Consider the following 24,136-nt stretch of genomic DNA (forward strand, 5'->3'; position numbering starts at 1 on the left):
AGATGTGTTAAGGTGGGAGCCCGAGAAAGGAGTTTAGAAAGTGAATGGGAAGAGGAGAGTTGGAGAGGGAGGACATGACCAAGAGAGCCTGTGAAAAGACACAGACCAGAGAAGGAAGACAAAAGCCAAGGCGGCTCGAGGAGTGCAGACAAAGAAAGGCGTTCCTGCCATGAGAGTGCTCGGAGTGCCACCACACAGAGGCTGCCTTTGTCGGCACCGGTGACCGCGGCCGCTCCCCGCACTAGAGCGGTTTCTCTCGTGCGGGTGACCTTGGCATCGCAGCCCAACCTCCTGTTGGTCTGGTGTGCACGCAGACATCAGCAGGTGTCATTATCTGCTTAGTCAGCCGTTTGGGCTGGAAATTCACCTACCTTGAAATTACTCAGAGCCCCATGCCCATCTATAATTTACAAGTGCCCTGCTAAGTCATGAATTCAAACTTAATGCAGAACAGGCTTTGAAAAGCTAATGTTTTTACTTGCAGTTCAGCTGGCCAACTTAGCTGTTCTCAGGCAAAGCAGGGGTTTTGGGTGGTTTGCTTTCTTTTGCCGAGCCCCAGTCCTGAGATGCCCCTTCCACAGCCTGCAGAACCCGGAATGAGCAGTTACTCCGGTTTGTCTCTGAGCCACACTTCAGTAAGCCTTGCTTTCTGGTTGCTTAGCCTGGAGGAGATTCTGATCGGCCTTTCAGACCTGTTACCTGATGCCTAGTGTGGTTCAGCACTTATCTAAGCGCTCAATACGTGCTGATCCCTGAAAGGAGAAAGACAAATACTGTGGTAGCATCAGTACAGTGTGACACGGCGCACTCTGGCAAGTACCTAAGGCTCAGGAGAAGCAAGCGGCCAGGGACGTGCCATCAGAACAGAGAGCACCCTGGAGAGGGGAGTGGATGGCAGAGCCTGGACTCCGTGTCTTTCCTTTCCAGTACCCTTGCTTTGCCATCTTGACTTCTTCCCACCAGGCTTATAGACTTTGCTCAGCTACTGGCCAGCCTGGGCTATATAGTGAGTTCAAAGGCAGGATACACTACAGAGCAAGACCCTGTCTCAAAAAAACCAAACAAACAGCTGGACGTGGTGGCACACACCTGTAATCCTAGCATTAGGGAGACTGAGGTGGGAGGATCGCTGCAAGTTGTGCAAGTTCGAGGCCAGCCTGGGTTGCATAAGCAAGTTTAAGGCCAGTCTGCACGACATAGCTAGACCTTGTCTCAAAAACACCAAACAACAACAGCAACAGCAAAAGAAACTGGCCAGGCAAGGGGGTGCACACCCATAGTCCCAGCACTTGGAAGTCTAAAGCAAGAGGATCGAAAATTTGAGGTCAGCCTGGGCTACTGAGTGAGTTTAAGTCCAGCCCCTGACCTACATAACAAGACCTTGTCTAAAAAAAACAGATTCCCGATACCAAAAAAAATTAATTAAAATTAAAATTAAAAATTAAAAAAAAGAGAGACACTTAATCTCTCTGTATTGACAATTATGGATTAAGAATTGCTGACTAAGCAGGGTGTGGCGGTGCACACCTGTAATCCCAGCACTTGGGAGGCTGAGGCAGGAGGATTGTTGCGAGTTCGAGACCAACCTAGGCTACATAGTAAGCTTAAGGCCAGCCTGAACTGCACAGGGAGACCTTGTCTCAAAAAGACCAAAAAAATAAAAAGTAAAAAGAATTACTGACTAACCAAGCGCAATAATATGTGTATATAATCGCAGCTATTCAGGAGGCTGAGGCAGGAGGTTCATATATTTAAATCCAAACTGGCCAATTTAGCATGACTGTGTCTCAAAATTTTTTAGAAAGGGCTGAGGATGTAGCTCAGTGGTGAAGAACCCTTGGGTTCAGTTCTGGAAACTTAAAAAAAAAACAAAAAACTTTTATAGCCATTGTTGGCTAATAAACCAGGGGGGTTTCCCTTAATCTTTGGCAAGAGGTTCTGGCAAAAAGAGACCAGAACATCAGTCTTAGACTGATTTCTCTTCTTTTAGTACTGATAGAGTCAAATACCAGGTTGTTCAGCAACACTGTCATTTAGCTGTTACCTAAACATTGCTGTGCGTTGATCAATTTTACATGGCGTGACATGATTCAGTAATGTCTGGAAAACTTGCCTGAGCTAGGAAACTGTGTCTTTTAAGCAGCATGCCCTCTTTGTGTCTTTTACCCAGCCATGCATATACAAATAGGTCAAAGATCAGGAACCCTTGTTGGGCGTGGTGGTGCACACACCTGTAATCCCAGCACTCTGGAGGCTGAGGCAGGAGGATCACAAGTTCAAACTCAGCTGGGTAATTTAGCAATTCAGTGAGACCCTGACTCAAAATAAAAAATAAAAGGGGCTGGGTTCGATCCCCAATACCTTTTTATTCTAAAACAAATATACTGCGCCTTCCCAGTGCTGGGGGAAAGCTTTTGGGGAAAGATACATTGCTCCTTTTGGGTTAGAAGTATAGTGGAGTGTGTCTGAAGTTTAAAAATCTACAGAAGAAACAAAACAAACACAGAAGGGTGCTGCCGGGACGCTGCAAAGGGACTCTTGTTTGAGCTTTGTGGTGCTATCTGTACACAGAGAGAAGCACATTGGCAAACGCTTCACTGTTTGTTGTTGGTTCCCCAGGCGCTGCCAGGGGAGACTTCTCCCCCTGGTCTTGTCCTCCGCCCGTCCCGGGGGAGGGGTGATGGAAGGTGGTTGTTAATCTGCTCTACGGTTCATTAGCGGCTGCTTCCCAGCTATGTATGTTTTTGCAGGGAAACAGATTCTGCAGGTCCCACCATAGTGCTTCTCCAACCCTTCCAGCACTAGGGGCAAGGGCTTTGTTTTGTTTTGTTCTGTTGTGTTTGTCACTATTTTTTAGATATTTGCTAGTTTCTCTCACTGCCCTCTCCCCTTCTCTCATGACTCCTTGCCCTCCTATGTGCACACAAATACCTGAACTCCAATGATATTTTTCCCCCAAGCAAGGTGTTACTGCAAATCTTTCTACCCTTAACATCTTATTTTCTAGAAACATTTTTCGTCTCAGCCCCAGCGCTTTGTTCATTCACTGGAGACCACACATCCTCGCTGTCTGCTGGTAGGGAGTATAGGCTTCCGTAGCTGTGGGTTTTTTTCTTTTTGTGCTCTCAGAGGACTTCCTTTCCCAGAATACTCGAATGTGGTCCTGGGCACTGGCACTGGGCCTCCCTGAGAGCTGGTCAGGAATGCAGGATCAGGTTCTGCCCCGGACCCACTGTGTTTAACAGAATCCCCAGGTGCTTGCGCACACCTGAAGTTTAAGAAAACCAGTCATGCTGCAAATCACCGTCTGTGAAGGGTGAGGGGACAGCACAGTTAAACCTGCGTTCTACCCCCAGAAAGTCTGGGGGAGGGGAGTGGTCTGGTTGTGGGAGTTGGAAAGTTCCCCAAGCAGCTGTAATGTGCAGCAGCCATCACTGAGAGTGACGACTGTCTGTAAACCTTATATATATACATGTTTTTTGTAAACCTTATAATTTGCTGTAACTTATTAGAATATAATGTGTGTAAAATTTGGTGAGTGTCAACAACTATAAAAGCATATGGGGCTGGGAATTTAGCAGCGCAGCGCCTGACTGGCAAGCGCGAGGTCGTGAGTTCGATTCCCAGTACCGGGGAAAACAAACAAACAAAAAAAGATACATTTGCCGGCGTGGTGGCGCACACCTACCTGTAATCCCAGCACTTGGGAGGCTGAGGCAGAAGGATCGTTGCAAGTTCGAGACCAGCCTGCGCTACAAAGTGAGCTCAAGGCCAGCCTGAGCTGCATAGTGAGACCCTATCTAAAAAAGACAAAAAAAAAGCATACATTTTACTTTTATTAGGGTGAAGCACAGGTACAGTATATATAGAATAAAACCAGACATATACACACCAAAATATTAAGTGACAATCTTTGGGTTATATGACTATAGTTACTATTTCTTGTCCTGTTTTCTAAACTTTTTTTCCTCCAAACTTTCTGTAAGAGCCTTGATTCCTTTGGTAAATGATTCTTATATATGTACATATACTTTTGAATAAATCCGATCATATTATTCATGCTTTGTAAACTACTTTTTATTTTTTTTTTTTTTTGTAGTACCGGAAATCGAACTCACAACCTTGAGCTTACCAGGCAGGTGCTTATGCCACTGAGCTATATCCCTAGCCCTATATTTTTATTTATTTACTTTGTGGTACTAGGGATTAAACCCAGGGCCTTCACACTGAGCTACATCCCCAGCCACTTTTGCTTTGTGTTTTGAGACAAGGTCTCACTAAATTGGCCAGGCAGGCTGGGCTGGAAATTTCGACCTTCCTATCTCAGCCTCCTAAAATACTGGGATTGCCATCATGCTCATTCTAATTTTGAAAATTTTTTATCCTGCCTTTTCACACAGCAGTATATTCTGAGCATTTTTATATAATTAACTATCATTAACGTGGGCTTTAATATTTTTAAAGTGACTTCTAATTCAAGATGAGTAGATTTTGACTTTAAAAATTTTGTTTACAGCCAGATGTAGTAGCTCATGACTTTAATCCCACTGGCTGGGGAGGCTGAAGCAGGAGGATCACAAGTTTAAGACCATCCTGGAGAATTTAGCAAGACACTTTATCAAAGTAAAAAATTCAAAAGAAAACAATGGCTTAGGATGTAGCTCGGTGCCCAGTCCCCATCTGTGATCCCAGTAATCTCAGTTACTAGGTAGGCAAGGCAGGAGGACCACAGACTCAAGGACAGCCTGGGTGATTTATCAAGACCCTGTCTCAAAAATATAAAAGGGCCTGGCATGGTGGCACATGCCTATAATCCCAGCCCTTGCGAGGCCAAGGCAAAATTTCAGGTTTGAGCCCAGTCCAGACAATTTAGTGAGACTCTGTCTCAAATAAATAAATGAATGAATGGCTGGAAATGTAGCCCTGAGTTCAATCCCCTGTACTATAAATGAAAAAAGAAAGAAAAATTTACAGTGACTTACTGTGCAGTAAAAAAATAAAATAAAGAGCTCAACTTGGCATATTTTTGTGCCTTTTAACATTTTCTCTACCAGAATCTTTAAAAACTTGAGACACCTGAGAATGGTACCATATGCCTATAATAATCCCAGCACGTGCAGCACTTTGAGGCTGAGACAGGAGGATAATTGTGAATTCAAGCCAACCTGAACTATGTAGCAAGACTCTGTCTCCAAAAAAGTACAGGTTTTCATTTCAGAGAACTAGGCTTAATATTTCATTCACAAAGCCGAAGTTCTGTCAGAGCTTCCCCCACCCCGTGCATGCCCCATCTCTTTTTTGAGGCAGGAGCTCACCATGTAGCATAGCTGGCCTCGATCTCACAGTGATCCTCCTGCCTCAGCCTCCCAAGTGCTGGGATTACAGGCATGTGCACCACCATGCCTGGCTTCTCACAGAGCTTTTGAAGTTAGCATTGCTGCCAGGTGTGATGGCACACACCTGTAATCCCAGCACTCAGGAGGCTGAGGCAGAAGGGTCACTGTGAGTTCGAGGCCAGCCTGGGCTACCTATTGAGTTCAAGGACAGCCTGCACTACATAGCAAGACCTAGTCTCAAATACATACATACATATATACATACAGTTAGCATTGCTTCTGAAGAGAAAGATTGTAAGGCACTCAGTGAGCACAAGACTTCAGGAGCTGTACCTGAGGAATAAAGCCGTGAGAACTATAAGCTCCTTTGAGTAGAATTTGATAGAGTTTGCCTTAACGAGACACTGTAGCCCGATCAGCCTTGGCATTGCTGGGCATGCAAATCAGGAAGAGCCGAGACAACTGGGTATGGCACAGCCCTGAAAGGTGATGCCAGTTGGAGAGTGGGTATTGGGCTTCAGAGGCATGTTGTAGACACTGATATTTATCTTATCTCGCAAGCCCTGATCACAGGCAGACCAGGGATGGTGCTTTGTACAAACCTGCATTATAGATAGTGCTTCTCACGTTGCATCATTATTATCTTCTTGGTGCTTCTCCCCACCTGGAGGAGACTTGGACCATTGCAAGCATCATGCCTTATTAATCATGGGAGAGCTTCGTCCGGAGTCAGACACCTGTAGTGTATAGTAATCAGTGGACAAAGGAAATGCCCAAGTAAGCTTTGTTAGAGCCCAAAACTGCAGCTCGGATTCAGACCTAAATTAGCTTCATTGCTCTTTTGTACTAATTATAAGTTGATCATTACCAATGAGGCTTGTGTAATAACTGTAAAGTAAATAGCTATTCTGGACATTTTAGAGGGAAAATGGAGAAAAATAATTACAAAATTTTAGACTAAAATGTTATCAAAATTTGGGGGTTAGGTTTTAGGACAAATTTATTGATGTTCAAAATGATATGCTTTGGAGAATGCATACACTTCATTGTCTAAATAAAATAAGAAAACACAAATCAAATGAAAGAATATTTCTCTGGCCACTAATACTAAAACTTAGGTAAATTAAATGGGTGAGACATGTTTGATGTTTCAATGCCTACTAAAGTTATTGCCCTAAAGTATTACCTTGTTTTGTTTTGTTTTATTTTGTTTGAGACAGGGTTTTGCTGTATAGTTCAGGCTGGACTTGACCTCAGTTTGTAGCCCAGGCTGTCCTTGAAGCAGTCCTCCTGCCTCAGCCTCCCAAGTGCTGGGATTATAGGCATGCACCACCCTGCCCAGCTATTTTGATTTCTTTACCATTAGTCAAAAGCTGTCTGTCCTTGTCAGCTTGGAATTTGTTCACCTTGAGTAATCATTTTTATTTTTGAGAAATGAAACGTGACTAAAGATTAGTGTAAATTATTTATATATATATACACACCAAATTGCTATTTTAAATGAGTTCAGGCACTACATGTAAGGGAAATTTCACTCAGAAAAAGTTGTATTAAATAAATATTCTATACAAAAAAGCAATTTCTAAACCAAGCGCAGTGGTGCACACCTGTAATCCCAGCGTTCAGAAGGCTGAAGCAGGAGGAACAGAAGTTTAAGGGCAACTACTTATCAAGATTGAAACACACACACACACACACATGCGGGCGTGCGGAGGAGCAATTTTATTGAGGATGATATCTACTTATATTTACAAGGCCGGCTGAGATAATATGTTTAAAAGATTTACAGACTTTAGGGTGTTATGCAGATGAATGATGGTTTTCATTGATGGCCTTAGTAGATTTAAAGCCCAAGTCCTTACTTTTCTATTATTATTAAAACAATGATTTAGAAAACATTGGGGTGGAAAGTTTACATGGGTCTGAGAAACAGCTCTTGGGCTTTTCATGTCCTGAGTCTGACGAGCGGACCAGCCTTGTTTGGTCATTCCATTTGTGTAATGAAAGTGCAAGGCAGGTGGAACAGGGTCATTTTCTTTTGGACGTCCTTTCCTGATATGTCTATAATAGCTTGATTGGAAGAAAATGCGCATGTCATTGGCCCATTTAAAGTGTACAATGCAGTGGTCCTGGGTATTTCGCAGTGTTGTGCAGCCGGAACACAATCACTCTTAGAACCTTTTCATCACCCCAAGGAGAGAGCCTGACCCATTAGCTGTTATTCACCCTCCCCTCCCTCCCCGCCCTAGGAAGCCATTAACCTACTTTCCACCCATAGTTTGCCCATCCTGGACATTTCCAGTAGACAGAATCATAGAACACGTGGACGTTTGTGGCTGACTCCTCTCTCTTTATGTTGTAGCATGTATCCTGTGTCCATATTTAATTCCTTCTTATGGCCAAATGTCCGTCGTGTGGCTATACCACGTTTTCTTCGTCCCTTCATCAGCTGATGGACTCTGGGTTGTTTCCACGCATTGGGCTGTCCTGCTAGCGCTGCTGTGTACATTTGCGGAGAAGTCTTTGTGTGAACTTATGTTTCCCTTGTTCTTGGGTAGATACGTAAGAACCGACATTTGCCTGGGGTACTGGCCGACCCTCCTGCCTCACCCCACCCCCAGTGCTGCGATTATAAATTGTGCCCCCCAGCCCGGCCCGGTTGACCTTTTGATGAACTGCCAAACTGATTTCTGAAGTGGCTGCACCACCTACATTGCCCAAGCAGAGTGTCAGGGTTCCAGCTTCTTTATGTGCGCAACCCTCGTGATGCAGTCTCTTTGATAATAGTCATCTGGTAGGGGTGAGGTTGTTTGTCCTATGCGTGTTCCTGTTGACTGACAGACAATGATGTTCATGTGCTTTTTGGACTTTTGTGTGCTTTGTGCATGTGTGTATGTGTATGTGTGTAATATCCACTCAGAGCCTTTGTCTACTTTTTAAATGGGTTGTCAGTCTTTCTATTACTGAATTCTAAGAGTTCTTTATATATTCTAGGTGTGATGGCTCATGTCTGTAATCCCAGCACTGGAGGCTGAGGCCATAGAATGGCTATGAGTTCAAGGCCAGCCTGGGCTACATAATGAGTTTAAGGCCTGCCTGAACTACATAGTGAGACTCTGTCTCAAAAAGAAAAGCCTTTCCTTTATATATTCTGAATATAATTATAAGACATAATGAGTGTCTTCATTTCTGCTGTTGTGATTGCTTCAACATCCTGAATCCATCCAAAACATTGAACTTTCATGGTCATTTTGACCTTGGGGCGGAGCCGGAGGCTCCCAGCACCAGATCCAGTGAATGAGGTGGGTGAGGACACAGCATAATCTTAGTACCAGCTGCCTTCCCTTTGTTTTGTTTTGTTTGTCTTTTTGAGACAGGGTCTCACTATGCAGTTCAGGCTGGCCTTGAGCTCACTTTGTAGCCCAGGCTACAAATGATCCTCCTGCCTCAGCTTCTCAAGCGCTAGGATTACAGGCGTGCGCCACCACGCCCGGCTCTTGCCTTTCCTTTGGATGGCACTCAGCTCCAGCCTTCACCCTCATTTTGATCACACCTTCTAAAGACACTTCTGAAAGAGCACTTCCACGACTGCTTCAGAGCCGTGGGAATGATGGGCTGAGTGTGTTCAAAGTGATGATGAGTATTTTGAAGGAGATTAATGGCAATGTGTCTTTTGCTATAATAATTTTTAAATTTAAAAATTTACTATAAACCGGGCATGGTGGCACACGCCTGTAATCCCAACACTCAGGAGGCTGAGGCAGGAGGATCATTGTGAGTTCAAGGCCAGCCTGGGCTACAAAGTGAACTTAAGGCCAGCCTGAACTGTATAGCAAGACTCTATCTCAAGAAAAACACCAAAAAAGGGGCCAGGGATATAGCTCAGCGGCATAAGAGCCTGCCTGGCAAGCACAAGGTCCTGTGTTCAATTCCCGGTAAAAAAAAAAAAAAAAAAAAAAAAAAAGTTCTAGGTGTGTATAGTTCCATTCTCATTTACAAGTTCATACTAAAAGAATAAGTAGTTGTGGGGCATATCCTTCTGACACCCTGTAGTATTTTACCATAAGACCCGTGCTCTTTCAAATGCTGGCTTGCAGGAAAGCAGGCCTCCTCTGTCCTCCGGGGCTTGGCTCTTTCTATTAAGAGCCTGTCCCGACTTCCTCAGAAAACTAAGGCACAATAAAGCATGCTTTTTGTTGGTAGGAGCTCAGGTTTTATTCTTGATGCCCGATGGCATGATTTCTAACTCTGGCAGGGCTCTTTCCCTTCTCGTAACCGGGACACTGTCCCTCTCGACGTCAAAGGTGACGGCAGCACCGGGCTGCACTGGCTGTCTGGGGAGCAGGCGAAGCAGAGCCGGTGTTGGGACTCATTCTCCCAGGGGAAATCTGGCAAGGGAAGGACGGGAGAACTGGCTCATTAGGGCTGCCCCAGGAAAGTTCAAATCTGACAAATAAATCAGTCCAAAGTACCACCTGCATCTTCATCCCACTAGTGACTAGCCATATTAGGCTAGGTTTTATCTTCTCCAAAACTTTTCTCACCCAGAAAGTGAAGTACTATGAGTAACAAGACCTAACTCAGAATTCTAGCTACTCCACAGGCTGAATGGGAAAATTAAATCTGAAGCCAGCCCTTGAGACCCTGTCTCAAAAAAAAAAACCTAACTGAGGAGTTTGAGTTTTAAGCACATACCAGTTAATGAGATGAAATATACAAAGTGTGAGGGAATGACATACATGTAAAAAATGTAAATGTAACAGAAAATAATGGTGGAGGCCGGGCATGGTGGCACACACCTGTCTGTAACTCCAGCACTCGGGAGGCTGAGGGAGAAGGATTGGTGTGAGTTCGAGGCCAGCCTAGGGGCTAAATAGTGAGTTCAAGGCCAGTGTGAACTTTATAGGAGACCCTGTCTCAAAAAATAAAACAAAACAAATAAAAAAAGAAAATAAACCCAGGCAAGGCCTGGTGATATATTCCTGTAATCCTAGCTCTCTGGAACGCTGAGGCGGAATGATCAAAAATTCAAGCCCAGTCTGGGGAATTTAACAACTTATCAAGAGCATGTCTCAAAATAAATTTAAAATGAGCTGGGGTGAGCCAGGCGTGGTGACACAGACCTGTAATCCCAGCACTTGGGAGGCTGAGGCAGGAGGATCCTTGTGAGTTTGAGGCCAGTCTGGGCTACAAAGTGACAAAGTGACTTCAAGACCAGCCTGAACTGCATAGTGAGACTGTCTTAAAAAGACCAAAAAAAAAAGGCGCGGGGGGGGGGGCTGGGATGTAGCTCAGTAAGGCCTTGGGTTCAATCCCCAGTGCTTTAGCCACACAGCACTTGTACTGATGGGAAGACAGGGAGTGGAACTGACGGAGGAGCTCAGCCCTGGGCGGTGTCCTGCGTGGGGAGGGGCTGTCCCTGGCTGAGCCTCCCTGGCTGCCGCAGGTGTTGTCTGTGCGCAGTTGAGAGTGTGGACCTCCAGGGTCTGGACGCAGCAGGAGGGAGGAAAGCGCAGCGGGGGAGCCGGGTGAGGTCTGAGAGAAGCTGCCTGGCTGGCGAACGAGGAGGAGAGGGCGGGGCTGGGAAGTTCTCGCAGCCCGGCTCTTGGGGAAGCGGAGGAGCACATTTCCTCGGAAGAACTAGCAGAACTCAGAACCGCTGGGCAGTGAGGTGGGGAGGGCAAGAAGGCGGCGCCCCGAGCACTTTGACACCAAAAACACTTCCGCCCTCCGTCACCAGACCGGAAACCCCAGGACAGGTACAAAGGACCCCGCCACCCCTCTGCACTCCCGGATGTCCCAAGTGCAGCCCCTGCAGGCCCCAGGACTTTCTGGGGCTCCTCTCTGGGCCTCATCTCTGCCCCGCCCGCTGTCCCCCCACCACCACACCCCGGTGCCCTTCCCTGGGAGCAGAGCCCTGAGAGCGCGCCCGCCCGCCCGCGCTGAGACCTGGCCGTCCTGGAGTGGCTTCCTGGGGTCCTACGGGCTCCTTCCCCTACGCCTCCTCTCAGGACTTGCTGGGTTGACGGCAGAAATTTGCATTTCCTTTGTTTTGCCTAATGCTCTTTTGAGGTGTGTGCCCTGTTCATTCTCCCTCTCTCTCCCGCTGTGTTACTGGGGATTCAACCCAGCACCTTCACACTGACCCAGATGCCCAGTCCTTTTTTCCTTGTCTTTTGATTCAGGGTCTCCTATGTAGTTCAGACTGGCCTTGAACTCACTATGTAGCCCAACCTGGCCTTGAATGTACGGTGATCCTCCTGCCTCTGCCTCCAGAGTGCTGAGATCACAGAAGTGCTATTTGGCGTTCCCTGAGCTCCAGCCCCACCATTTCCAGGGAGGAGCAGCATCACTTCGGGCAGGGAGGGAGGCCAGGGCCTCGGTTGCTGTCGCCCTGCTGCCCGACCCTGAGGCTCTGCCCAGACGGAGGAAAATAATGGTGACAGGACGAATGTACAGAGGTCACCCCTGCCAGACAATTACTTAGCATAGGGTTGCAGGTTTTGACGGTACAGTCACTGGGGCCCTGGAGTTGTAGATAGAGATGGTTCGATCTTCGTGCTTGCTTGAGGCAAAATTAAAAGTATGTGTTTATTATAAGGGGCTGTTGGTAGGACAGAGGCACTTCTCAGCTGGTTTGGTGTTGTTTAAGGAAAGGAAAATGTGTAACTGTCCGAAGATACCAATTTGAGAGAGAAGAGCAGTCTTGAGTGCTGGGGCTGGGGCTTGTCCAGGGTATCTGAGGACCCAAGCTCTATCCCGGGCTCCACCAAAAAAATTTAAGAAAAGGAAAGTATGGTATGGTGGGAAAAGACACACAGTTCTGTGAGAAATTGAATTTTGGCGCGTTAAGGGGTTCAGTCCCTGAAATGTGATTACTTCTAAGTGGGGCATCTTTAGATGTCCAGCCACCTTGCTGCCTCCGGGGTTTCCCTGTCCAGCTGAAGCTGTGGACCAGTCCTGGGTGCGTCCTGCCTTAAAATCCCCAGTGAGCCATTCATCTGTGACTGGAATTTCATTTCAGGCTTTTGTGGATGTGGTGCTGGGCTTGGTCCCAGGGCCTGGCAAATGCTAGGCCACTGCTCAGCCACCAAGCTGTACCCCAGCCCTCAGATTAGAGTTTGAAACGCTAATATTAGCATGAGTTTTACACAACAGCTCATGTAGTACCTTTTTAAAAGTCAGTTCCTATAGATCTTTTAAAATCATTTAACTTACGGAAATCTTTGTTTTCAGTGACTGTTTTTAAATTATCAAAATTAAATTCACTTGTATAAAAAAGTATTCTCTTCCAAAAAAAAAAAAAAAAAAAGTATTCTCTTGGCCAGGCGTGTTGGTGTATGCCTGTGGGAGGCTGAGACAGGAAGATCACTGTGAGTTTGAGGCCAGCCTAAACTACATAGCAAGACCTTGTCTCCAAACAAACAAACAAAACCCAAATAAATGTTTTTAATCAGAATGTTTAATGTTGAAATTCTTTCATGTTGGAGATAAGCAGTCACTAATAATAAGACCAGCTACACTGATAGAAATAGTGAGTAAATAAATGGACAGTAAGACAGGAATGGATGCGGGAAACCAGTCAAGGGCAAGAGGGGAGATGGCAGTGAGTTAGTGGCGGTTAGTAACAGCTAGCAAGCCACTTCCTCAAGGCCCGACCTGCCGAGCCCTGTGCAAGCCCAGTCCTCTGACCCGCAGAGCCGGTGTGTGGGAAGGCTTATTAGCATCCTTGGGTTTCTGTGGAGGGGAGACCTGCGCCCACGACTGGAATAGAACACAAGGCAGCTGGATCGTGCCTGCAAATGCCCTGCACCTCTGTGCCCGCCCATCCCGCCCTGTCCCGGGCTATGTCCTTGTTATCTCTAGGAGTGACTTTTTCAGCCCCTCCCACCTGCCCTGCTTCCTTCCATGCTCTTCGCCCTCCTCACTGACTGTTCCTGCCACTTCCCTGCTCCTGATGCACCTCATCCTCCCTCTGGCCAGTGTGGCCCTGGCACGGACAGTGGGTCTGTTTATTGAGACTGAGGTTGAGAACCCAGGCATGGTGGCACACACCGGTAATCCCAGCGCTCCAGGGGCTGAGGCAGGAGGGTCGCTTCTAGTCAGGCTCTGGTAAGTTGCTAAACTGCTCAGGCGAGGATGAGACTTCCATCAGCCTCCCCGAGTGCTGGGATGGCAGGCTTGGGCCCCCACGCCCGGCCTTTTGTCCACGAGGGCACGCACCTCTGGAGGAAATTCAGTACCCCATTCACCATGCTGGATTCTTCCCCAGGCGCCAGCCACTCTGCTGTCCCCACTGCATCTCCATTGTCACCAGCTGGGCTCGGAGGGGAGCTTCCCGTTGCACCCAAGGTCTCCTGTGCTGGCATAATGTTCATGGGTGTTTACTTCCTTTTTACCTTTCTGAGGCTTACCCCTTTGCAGACTACTGGTTTTGCTCTGAAGCTTATTGATTTGCTCCAAAGTTTATTTTGAGATGATTTTCTGTTCATCTATCAGAATGCATTTGTATTCTGCTGGGTTCCAAACAAGAGGGTCCCCGTACAAGGGACAGGGCTCCCTGCAGTAATACAGAGCTCCTCGCATCCATGTGCCCTGCAAATCACCAGGGAGCTTTCAATGAGCAAAGACCAGGCTGACCCAGAGGGCGGTGTTTATAAATAGTACCCCAGGCCCCCTCCTTTACAGCTTCTCTCCCTAATCCTCCTCTCTCAAGACTGGAAATGGCTTGACCTTTGAGTCTTTAAAGGCAGGCTCCTTTTCTTGGAAAACTCTGCTCAGCAAAAGATGTTAAAACAAAATGTTTGGGCCAGGGGATATAGCTCAGTGGCACAAGCGCCTGCCTGGCAAGTGCAAGATCCCAAGTTTGAATCCCTGTACCAAAAAAAAAAAAGTTTTGATGGGTGTGGTGGGGCACACCTGTAATCACACAGGAGGCTGAGGCAGGGGGATCTCTAATTTGAAGCCAACCTGGGCTACACAGAAAAATTCTGTCGCAAAAAAAACCAAAAATGGCCCAAGTGTGGTGGCACACCTCCCAGCATTCGGGAGGCTGAGGCAGGAAGATTGCCATGAGTTCAAGGCCAGCCTGAACTACATAGCAAGCCCGTCTCCAAAACACACACACACACACACACACACCCCAACATGTTTTCAGTCAAATGATGGTCAATTGTCAAAGCCTGCCTTTCGTTCCTCATTTTCAGCCAAACGCTTCCTCTTTAGTACTAACTAGTCTCACTGTTACTGTTCTAAACACCTACCTTCAGAGTTGTACTCACTGATGGGCTATAATGGATTTGCATTTTTCTGATTTGTAAGGCTATTCCCAAATGGTTACCTCTCAACAATGAACTGCGCCTTCATTTCCTTTTCTCCTTTTACAGAGCTGGTGGTGGAACACGCGGCCTTGATTTTCATGCTAGGCCAGCGCTCCACCACTGAGCTGCAGTCCTGGCCCACAGCCTTTCCTACAATGACAGAATGAGGAGGGGCCTTACCAAGCCTCCACCCAATGCCCTGAAGTGGAGCTCTTTGTACTTGTCTAATTATGAGTGATGTATTGAGAACAGAATCATAAGTCTTACAAGGTTGTGGTGTTTTGTTTTGGTTTTTTGAGAAAGGCTCTTGCTGTATAGCTCAGGCTGGCCAAACTCACAGCAATCCTCCTGCCTCAGCCTCCCAAGTGCGGGGATTACAGGTGTGTACCACCATGCCCAGCTCCTATATTGTTTAATTTTAGGAAAACAGGGGGCCCCTGTGGCGCCACTGCCCACAGGCCATGCCTCCACTGCGCTGTGCAGGGTTCCTGCGCATGATCAAACGGGAAGCTATGCAGGGTCTCACAGTCTTTGGGGGCTGCCTAGAAGTTGAAGGACCAGGTATGCAGCTAAACCCTCACAGCAGGCGCTCGGCGTGTCCCTGTCACCCCAGTGCAGAGGGCTCTTCCCGCATCCTCGGTGACTGCAACTTCCCGACAGGGCCCTGCAGCTTCAGCCTCGGCCTTTTGCTCCCTGCCCCTGCCTCCCCACTGCATCAATGCCAAGACGCTCTCCCCCCAGCTGCTATGGTACAGACCCTCCCGGGCCTCCCAGGAGGAGAGGCAGGTGCTGCTGGGAAGAGGGTTAGCACCGGTCACCTGCATCACCCCTATCTCGCTAGCGTTAACCTTACAGACTTTATCCCCCTTTCACAGATATTGTCTCCATGCTTGGATAACGCTTTTTCTTTCATTGTTTGCCGTTTCTTCTTTTCAGTACTGGGGAGTAAACCCAGCACCTTCACACTGAGCTACGTTTCCTAAATTTCCAACTCTTTTCTTCTTTTTTTTTAAGACAAGGGCTCTCTGTGTACTTCAGGCTGGGCTTGAACTCTCTATGTAGGCAGGCCAGTCTTAAATTCATGGTGATCCTCCTGCTTCAGCCTCCCAAGTGCTGGGATGCAGGCGTGCACCATCACACCCGGCTTCCAACTGTTTATTTTTTATTTTAAAACAGGGCTTGCTCAGTTGTCCAGGCTGGGCTTGAACTTGGCATCTTGCTTGCCTCCCAGAGTACTGGGATTACAGACATGCACCACCACGCCTGGCTGCTTCTTCCTTCAGCTATCTTCTGGATTCTCCTACATTTTCTTAATCTGCTTTGAAAGAGCAGTTTGGCAGACTAAGCAAAAAGTAAGTAAGAGTTAGGTGAGCATCGTGGCACATACCCGTGATCACAGCTACTTGGGAAGTTGAGGCAGGAGGATCACAAGTTAGAGCCCAGCGTGGGCAATTTAGTGACACCTTGCCTCATAATAAAAAAATGTTAAGCCAGATATGGCACAGACCTATAATCCTAGCACTTGGGAGGCCGAGGCTGATCACAAGTATGAGGCCAGCCTGGGCTCAGGGCCAGCCTAGTTACTTAGTGAGACCCTGTCTCACAAATAAATACATACATAAATAAAATTTTAAAATAAAAATAAATTTTAAAAATCTTTAGCCCTTGGGGCATAATGGAGCATGCCTGTAATTCCAGCACTTGGGAGGCTGAAGCCAGGAGGATAGTGGCAAGTTTAAGACCAACCTGGGCTACATAGTGAGTTCAAAACCAGCCTGTGCTACATAGCAAAACCCTGTCTCACAAAAACAAAAAATAAGCCAGGCATGGTGGCATACACCTGTAATCCCAGCACTCGGGAGGCTGAGGCGGGAGGACCACTTCGAGTTGAGGCCAGCTTGGGCTAAAGTGAGTTCAAGGACAGCCTGAACAGCATAGTGAAACCCTGTCTCAGGAAAAAACAAAAAAAAACACAAAGGCCTAGAGACCATAGCTGGGTGGGAGAGGACCTCGAATGCATGAGACCCTGAGTTGGTCATCTCTCCAATATCACTGGAAAAAAAAGCATGTGAGAGTCAGGAGAGCTATTCTGAGACCCCGGAGTACAGACTAGGAGCTGCTTCCACAGCCTTCTCTTTCCTTAATCCCGCTGATCAGCAATTGGATGAACCTTCGGGACGCTGAGACAGGGAAGATTCTCTGGCAGGGAACCGAAGACCTGTCCGTCCCTGGCGTGGAGCATGAAGGTACTTTCTGGCTCTCTGCGCCGGGGCTGGGACCAGTGCCAGAGCAGGTCCTGGGCCCGGGGCTGAGTCAGGGCCACCAAAGGGGCAGGTGGCTTCAGGTAGCAGACACAAGTCGGCCACTGCTGCTGCTGTGGTCAGGCCCTTACATTTCTTCCTCTCACGCTGAAAACCCATCTCAGCTTTCGCACATGGCCAGGCATGCAAACCAACATCTCTGCTTTTAGCCCAAAAGAAAATGTGCACTTTTGTCTCCCTGCAGTGAAAGCCCTGTGGCTGAGACAAGCAGGCGGGAGGGCAAGGGGGCTGGTGCTGAGGAGAGGGCCAGGCCAGCGCGGGCTGGGAGAGCCCTCGGACGGCTGCCCAGGGTCAGCTGAAATGTAACCTGCAGAACGAGGTTCCGTGTCTTTTTCTCATCAGCCCGTGTTCCCAAGAAAATCCTCAAGTGCAAAGCAGTGTCTCGAGAGCTGAACTTCTCTTCAGCGGAGCAGATGGAGAAGTTCCGCCTGGAACAAAAGGTTTACTTCAAAGGCCAGTGCCTAGAAGGTACTCACCACCCTCCCGGAGCAGCTCTGCAGGACGGGAAGGCGGAGCGGGGCTTGCAAAGCAGTCATTTCACAGCTCGGCTTGTCACAGCCTGAGAACCCCGGGGAAAACAAAGTAAGGCAAGGCGTGGGTCCCTGGCTGGTGACCTACCGGCACCCATGCAGCTCTGCGGTGTGGCCAGGGCCTAGCCCAGGGCTCCACAGACAGTCACAGGACTCGAGCGACCAGGGCACTGAGAGTCCCACGAAAAGGCCGCCGGTCCTGTGTGAGCCCCGTGCAGGCTGCCGCTGAGGAGCTGCTGTGCACCCGCAGCCCTCGGCTGCCCCTCCCCTGGGTGCCTCTGCTCTGAGCTCCGAGGGCGCCTTCGGTGGTGCTGGTGTAGGACGAGGAAGGGGACAAAGAGCCCTTACACTTCAGACAGGGCGTCCGCCCGCTCACCTAGCCGTTCCTGTCTCCTTCAGAGTGGTTCTTCGAGTTTGGCTTTGTGATCCCCAACTCCACAAACACCTGGCAGTCCTTGATAGAGGCCGCCCCCGAGTCCCAGATGATGCCTGCCAGCGTCCTCACGTGAGTGCCAGGCCTCGCCACAGTGCTGCGGTGGCCACAGGGTCGGGCAGGGTGGACAGCGAGGCGAGAGTGTGGGCGAGGGGCGGCCAGGTGCCCTCGGTTACACCGCCGGGCTTCTGCCTGCAAAAAACAACGCTGGGCAGGGCAGAAAGAATCAGAGATGAGACCAGACTCCTGACTCACCCACCCGCTGGCATCCTGACCACCCACCCCAGTCTGAGGCTTTCCCCATGGGCAGAGAATCACTCTCTTCATGGAGAAGCCCCGCTGGACCATGGGGGACAGGCTCCTGCCCGCCCTCACTTGGCACCTCCAGGCTTTCCTGTGTCACCATAACACAACCTGCCAGTCCTGACGCTGACCTGGAGGATAACACTTGCTTACACATTTTCAGGGGCTCACTTACAATGTTATAGGCTTCCAGCTCAGAAAATAATTTGTCCTATGTCCAAACACACTATCAGCAACTTACCATTTTCTCTTGGGAAAAGATATTAGTGTTTCAGCCAGGCGTGGTGGTGCACGCCTGTAATCCCAGCAACTGGGAGGCTGAGGCAGGAGGACCTCCAAGAGTTCAAGGCTAGCCTGGGCTACAAAGTGAGTTCAATCCAGCCTGAACTGCATAGCCAAACCCTATCTCAAAAAGACAAAAAAAAATTTTGCAGGAGAGGGTAGCTCAGTGGTAGAGCTTTCCTGGCATGCACAAGGCCTTGGATTCCATCCCCAAAACTGCAAAACATAATAATTTATGGGGTGCAGTGGTGCATACCTGTGCTCCCAACACTCAGGAGGCTGAGGCAGGAGGATCACCATGAGTTTAGGGCAGCCTAGGCTACACAGTGAGTTCAAGATCAGGCTAAATGAACTACATATGAACAACAACAGTAAAAGTTTTAGGTACCCTAACCCTAAGTGCAGCCTAGAGAATCAGTCTCCCACCAAACAAAAAAGAATTAGTCCCACAGATTAATAGAGGGGAAAACAGAAGGAATATTTGATCAGAGAAAGAGTTTTTAAAGTTTAAAAGGAGGGGTCAGGATATAGCTCAGCGGCATAGGGCCTTGCTTGGCAAGCGCAAGGTCTTGAGTTTGATTCCTCTAAAATGATACACCTGTAATACCAGCACTCGAGAGGCGGAGGCAGGAGGATTACCATGAATTCTAGGCTCCATGGTGGGTTCAAAGCCAGCCTGAACTATGTAGGAAGACCCTTCCCCCACCAAAAAAAAGGCTAAAAAGACAATTGGCTAAAGATTATTATATAACATCAAATCACCTCCTTCCATGGTCCTTTATGAAATCCACATCAAATATGTAAATAGATTATTTACTTTTTACTTTTTAATTTTTTTCCTTTTTCTTTTTCTTTTTTTTTGTCTTTTTGAGACAGGGTTGCACTATGCAGTTCAGGCTGGCCTTGAGCTCACTTCGTAGCCCAGGTTGGCCTTGAACTCGCAATGATCCCCTTGCCTCAGCCTCTCGAGTGCTGGGATTACAGGCGTGCACCACCATGCCCGGCTAATAGTTTTTTTTCTTTAATAGAGTTTTCATCACAATGAAAGGAGACCTGGGCTGGTGGCTGGGAAGATGCTTCTGATAGCCCGCCCCCTGCTGTGGCCAACCTGGGTGGGGACACACAGGCTCTGGTGGTTTGAGGGGGACAGAGCACAGCTACCAGAGTCGAGCGGCCAGTCGGTGCTGAGGGGACAACATGGTCCCCTCCCTGGGTGGCCACAAGGCTTTGTGCAGCGCTCGCTGGTGGCAGGGTTGGAGTGAGGACGGCCTGGAGCCCTTCTGCACCAGGGTGTTTGTTACTGGCCTGGAGCTGAGTTCTGGGTGTCGCCGGTTGGTCCGGCCCGGGGACGCAGAGACGCCCGCTCACGTGCTGTCCCCGGCCTCTCTCCTGTCCCCTCTCGCAGCGGGAACGTTATCATAGAAACGAAGTTTTTTGACGACGACCTTCTCGTAAGCACATCCAGAGTGAGACTTTTCTATGTCTGAGCAAAGGACGCGCGTGGCTTCGGAGCGGGGCCCGTGGGAGGAGGCTGTGCCTTTTCCTCGCATCGCCCGCCCCCCTCAGCGACCGGGACCAGCCAGCCCTGCAGGTAACCGGGTGGTTCCTCCCGGCCGACCGCCCAGGCAGCGAGGGCGTGGCCCTGCTGCTCGCTGCCACCGCCCCGTCCCCTGCCTCGGCCCCTCCACCTGAGGCTTCCTTCGGCCCTGGGTTTTGGGAAAGATTCACGTTTCTGCCCCGTGTTTAGCTTTTTCCTACCATTTCTATTTCGTACATTCTCATACATTTAACTTGTACAATAGACTGTGATATTATTGTTTCATAATGTAATTAAAACATGAATTAAAGAGCGCCGTGTCTGCACATGCACTGCTTCCGCCCCCCGTCCAGCAGTGCCGCTGCCCTCGCGTGGGCAGGAGGGGACTGAGCAGCTCGCGGGGCTGGGGCTCCAGAAGCCAACTCGGCCCCCTGTCCCTCTGTCTCCGTGTCCCCAGCGCTCAGCTGCGCCTCCCCGAATGCCATCTGGAGCCAGAAATGGGGGCACACGGCCCAGGGGCTGCAGCAGGCATCACATCCCCAGTGCTTTCGGGTCTGATGCGAGAGGGAAAGGCAGGACTCACCTCTCAGTGCCGTCGGCTCTAGAGCCTTCATAAATGCCAACCCTTAAAAGTTTCCTGAGAGCCCAGCATGGTGGCACACACCCATGATACCAGCACTCAGGAGGCTGAGGCAGGAAGATCTCAAGTGGGAGGCCAGCCTGTGCTACAGAGTCCCTGTCTCCAAAAAGTTTTCTGGTAACCAGAGCAGCAACTGTGAGGCCAGAGGCCAGGACGCGCCCTGGAGAGGGCAGTCTCTCTGGTGTGGCCCCTGCCCCAAGTTCCTGCTCTCCGTCCGGAACCTGGCTTTGAGTGTGAAGAGAAAATGTGGACGAGGCTGTGTTTGTGTGCGTACACCATCCTTCAGAGATGCTTCTGTCCCTCGTGCTGCATCACTGTCTTCAAAAGCTCTTTTCTTTTGTTTTGTTTTTTTGAGACAGTGTCTCACTGTGTCATCCAAGCTGGCCCTGAACTCACTATGTAGCCCAGGCTGACCTGGAACTCACAATCCTCCTGCCTCAGCCTCCCCCATGCTAGGGTTACAGGCATGCTCCCCAAATCTGGCCAGGTGTCTTGTGGTGTGGTGGCACATGCCTGTAATCCCAGCACTGGAGGATGAGGCAGAAGGATCATCGTGAGTTCGAGACCAGCCTGGGCTACATAATGAGTTCAAGGCCAGCCTGAACTGCGTACCAAGACCCTGTCTCAAAAAGAAAAAACAAGCCAGGCATGGCGGCACACGCCTGTAATCCCAGCACTCTGGCAGCTGAGGCAGGAGGATCATTGCAACTTTGAGACCAGCCTGGGCTACAAAGTGAGTTCAAGGCCAGCCTGAACTGTGTAGTGAGACCCTGTCAAAAAAAAAAAAAAAAAAAAAAAAAAAATTATTGTCACAAAAGACACATTGCCATTAATCTCCTTCAAAATACTCATTGCTTTGAACACACTCAGCCCATCATTCCCACGGCTCTGAAGCAGTCGTGGAAGTGCTCTTTTCGGAAGTGTCTTTAGAAGGTGTGATCAAAATGAGGGTGAAGGCTGGAGCTGAGTGCCATTCAAAGGAAAGGCAAGAGCCGGGCGTGGTGGCGCACGCCTGTAATCCTAGCACCGGAGAGGCTGAGGCAGGAGAATCATTTAGAGTTTGAGACCAGCCTGGGCTACAAAAATGAGCTCAAGGCCAGCCTGAACTGCATAGTGCAACCCTGTCTCAAAAAGACAAAAAAAAAAAAAAGCAAAAGAAAGTCAGGTAGAGGTGCACACTTGTATTCCCAGCACCCTGGGAGGTTGAGGCAGGATGATCACAAGTTGTAGCCCAGCCTGAGCAACTTAGTGACTTAGCAAAAACCCTGTGGTCAAAATAAAAAACAAGAGCTGTAGATACCTCATCTGAAAACTTGGGGTTCAGTTCTCAGCACAAAAAAGTGAGTCAAACTTTCCTTTTGCTTCCTTAAAACACCATGTCCTTTCTCGGAGCGGACACAGCTCCTTCCTTCTTGGAACCATCCATGTCTTCGCCCCAGACCCCTCGGGGACGGCGGGCGCCTGCACGTGTTTTAACGGAGGAAGAAAGCTCCTAGAGCGTACTGTGTGCCTCCTCCCCGCCAGGTTGTTCTCTGGCTGCTGGGGAGAAATCGCGCAGCCTCGGGTTCTGATGTCTCTCCCATCCTTGAGCATTGGCACCTTGCGGCTGGGAGAGGGAGGAGCCAGCAAGGAGCCAGCTGTAGAACCCTGCGCAAGTGGGGGGCACCGCGGCTGCTGGGGCTCCCAGCCGTGCAGGGGTGTGAGCAGGCGTGCAGCATGCCCAAGGCTCTAAGTTGATCCCTACCCAGCACAGCAAAAAATCATTTTTAAAAAAGCCCAGCTTTGTGGCACACGTGTATAATCCATAGACTCACTTACTTATTTAATTTTGAGACGGGGTCCAGTTGCCCAAGCTGGCTACTCAAACTTGTGATTCTCCTGCCTCAGCCTCCCACAGTGCTGGGCCCATCGGTGTGTGCCACCTCTCCTGGCTTCACTCACACCTGTTTCCTGAGCACTTTTTAATATAGCGAGCACCACGCAGGGAAGAGACTGGCTGCCCACCGCCCGGGCGCACTCTGCTGGGACGGGACAGAGCGGAGGAGGACAGGGCAGGAGCAGGGGCCCGGGAGGGCAGAGCCCCAGGGAAGCCCGGCTTCCAGGATGGGGACAGTGTGGCCTCCACCTACCTGGCCCTGTGCCCACTCAGGACGGCCACTGCGCCCCACCGTCCCCTGCCATGGGCGGAAGGTAGGGAGTGGCCAGGGCCAGCCTAGCAGCCCACGCAGGTGGTTCCTAGGCCTTCGAGCCGGTGAGCTGGCGGCTGTCGCCCAGCTTCAGGCCCCAGCCAGGTGAGGCAGGAGTGAAGACCGCACTGGCTCCCACCGCAGCTGCAAGGGGCCCAGGAGCACTGGGCCAGGAGACTCAGCTGCTGGTCGCTGTCGGTTCCCAAACTGTTCACGCCACTTACCGGAGGTGCCGGGGCCTCCTTCGTTTTCAAAGGAAGCAGCATCTGTTCGGTTAACTGGAAGTGGCCGCGTCCCAGCAGCGGCCGCTCAACGCGTTGCTCCAGGAAGCACCTGGGGAAATCAGGCCCCCGACGTCTCAGGGACAGAGAGGGAGGGGCCCGAGAGAAGGGTGCGTGCATTAGAAGTGGGCGTGGCCGTCCGACCCATCCCAAGGGCCCATTGCTGCGCTCGCTCGCTCGCGGGTGGCATTCCGTTGCCACTCACGGGGTTTAAAAATGAAATGAGTGCCAGATGGGTTGGCACAAGCCTGAAGTCTCAGTACTCGGGAGGCTGAGGCAGGAGGATTGCCGTGAATTGAAAGCCAGCCTGACTACACAGCGAAACCTTGTCTCAAGAAAAAGAAAAAAAAAAGGAAGAGAGAGAGAAGAAAGAAAAGAGAAGAAAAAAGAAAAGAAAAGAAAAAAGAAAAGAAAAGAATTCGGATGAAAACACCTGACAAGTTGTTTGGACCACTTGCTTAGGAGCGAAGCTAAGCGTTCTCCGGCCGGGCTGCGCTGCGAAAACTCCCTGAGCTTCTAGGCTTGCTGTGAGCACAGAGAGCTGGGGCCTGTGGAGTGTGGTAGTTGTCAGATTCACCTGTGTGAGGCTCGGACACAACGTCACCGCCCCCCATAGCCAGAGCCACCACCCACTTCCGGCCTGCACTGGGCTCGGGCTCCGGGGTCACCCTCGCATTCCTGCGCCTGCGCGGAGATGAGTTCAGAGGGAAGGGCGACGCCTGCAGGCTGCGAGAGGCTCCGTAAGCGGCGTGACTTACTGAAGCTGTCCCCTGAGCAGCTCTTCTCCATTAGGGGAAGATAAGCCCAATCATTGCCAGTTGTATGTTTAACATAGATTATAACTGTTACTTTCTTTTTTGTCTAAGTTATAGTACACAGTGTTATCTGAATTTTTTTTATCTTTTTGAGACAGGGTCTCACTATGCAGTTCAGGCTGGCCTTGAGCTCACTTTGTAGCCCAGGCTGG

At 49.5% G+C, this 24,136-nt stretch overlaps 1 protein-coding gene and 1 long non-coding RNA gene across 2 annotated transcripts in view; one reads left to right on the forward strand and one right to left on the reverse strand.

The window, feature by feature from the left end:
* Nucleotides 1–20,376, forward strand: part of Pde6d (phosphodiesterase 6D, cGMP-specific, rod, delta) — a 32,536-nt gene extending 12,160 nt beyond the window's left edge. Inside the window, exons 2-5 of the mRNA XM_005395388.2 lie at nt 16,814–16,902; nt 17,320–17,445; nt 17,907–18,012; nt 19,931–20,376. Of these exons, the coding sequence (XP_005395445.1) occupies nt 16,814–16,902; nt 17,320–17,445; nt 17,907–18,012; nt 19,931–20,012 (403 nt within the window). The 3' untranslated portion in view covers nt 20,013–20,376. The remainder of the gene's footprint in view (nt 1–16,813; nt 16,903–17,319; nt 17,446–17,906; nt 18,013–19,930) is intronic.
* Nucleotides 18,019–23,981, reverse strand: LOC106149793. The gene is made up of 3 exons (XR_001236188.1): nt 23,603–23,981; nt 23,113–23,221; nt 18,019–18,147 (listed from the first exon to the last, which is right to left on the reverse strand). It is a non-coding gene; the product is annotated as an uncharacterized LOC106149793 (long non-coding RNA).
* Nucleotides 23,982–24,136: the final 155 nt, after the last annotated feature.

This window comes from Chinchilla lanigera, unplaced genomic scaffold (assembly GCF_000276665.1).
Source record: "Chinchilla lanigera isolate Chin_1 unplaced genomic scaffold, ChiLan1.0 scaffold00052, whole genome shotgun sequence".
NCBI classification, from domain to species: domain Eukaryota; kingdom Metazoa; phylum Chordata; class Mammalia; order Rodentia; family Chinchillidae; genus Chinchilla; species Chinchilla lanigera.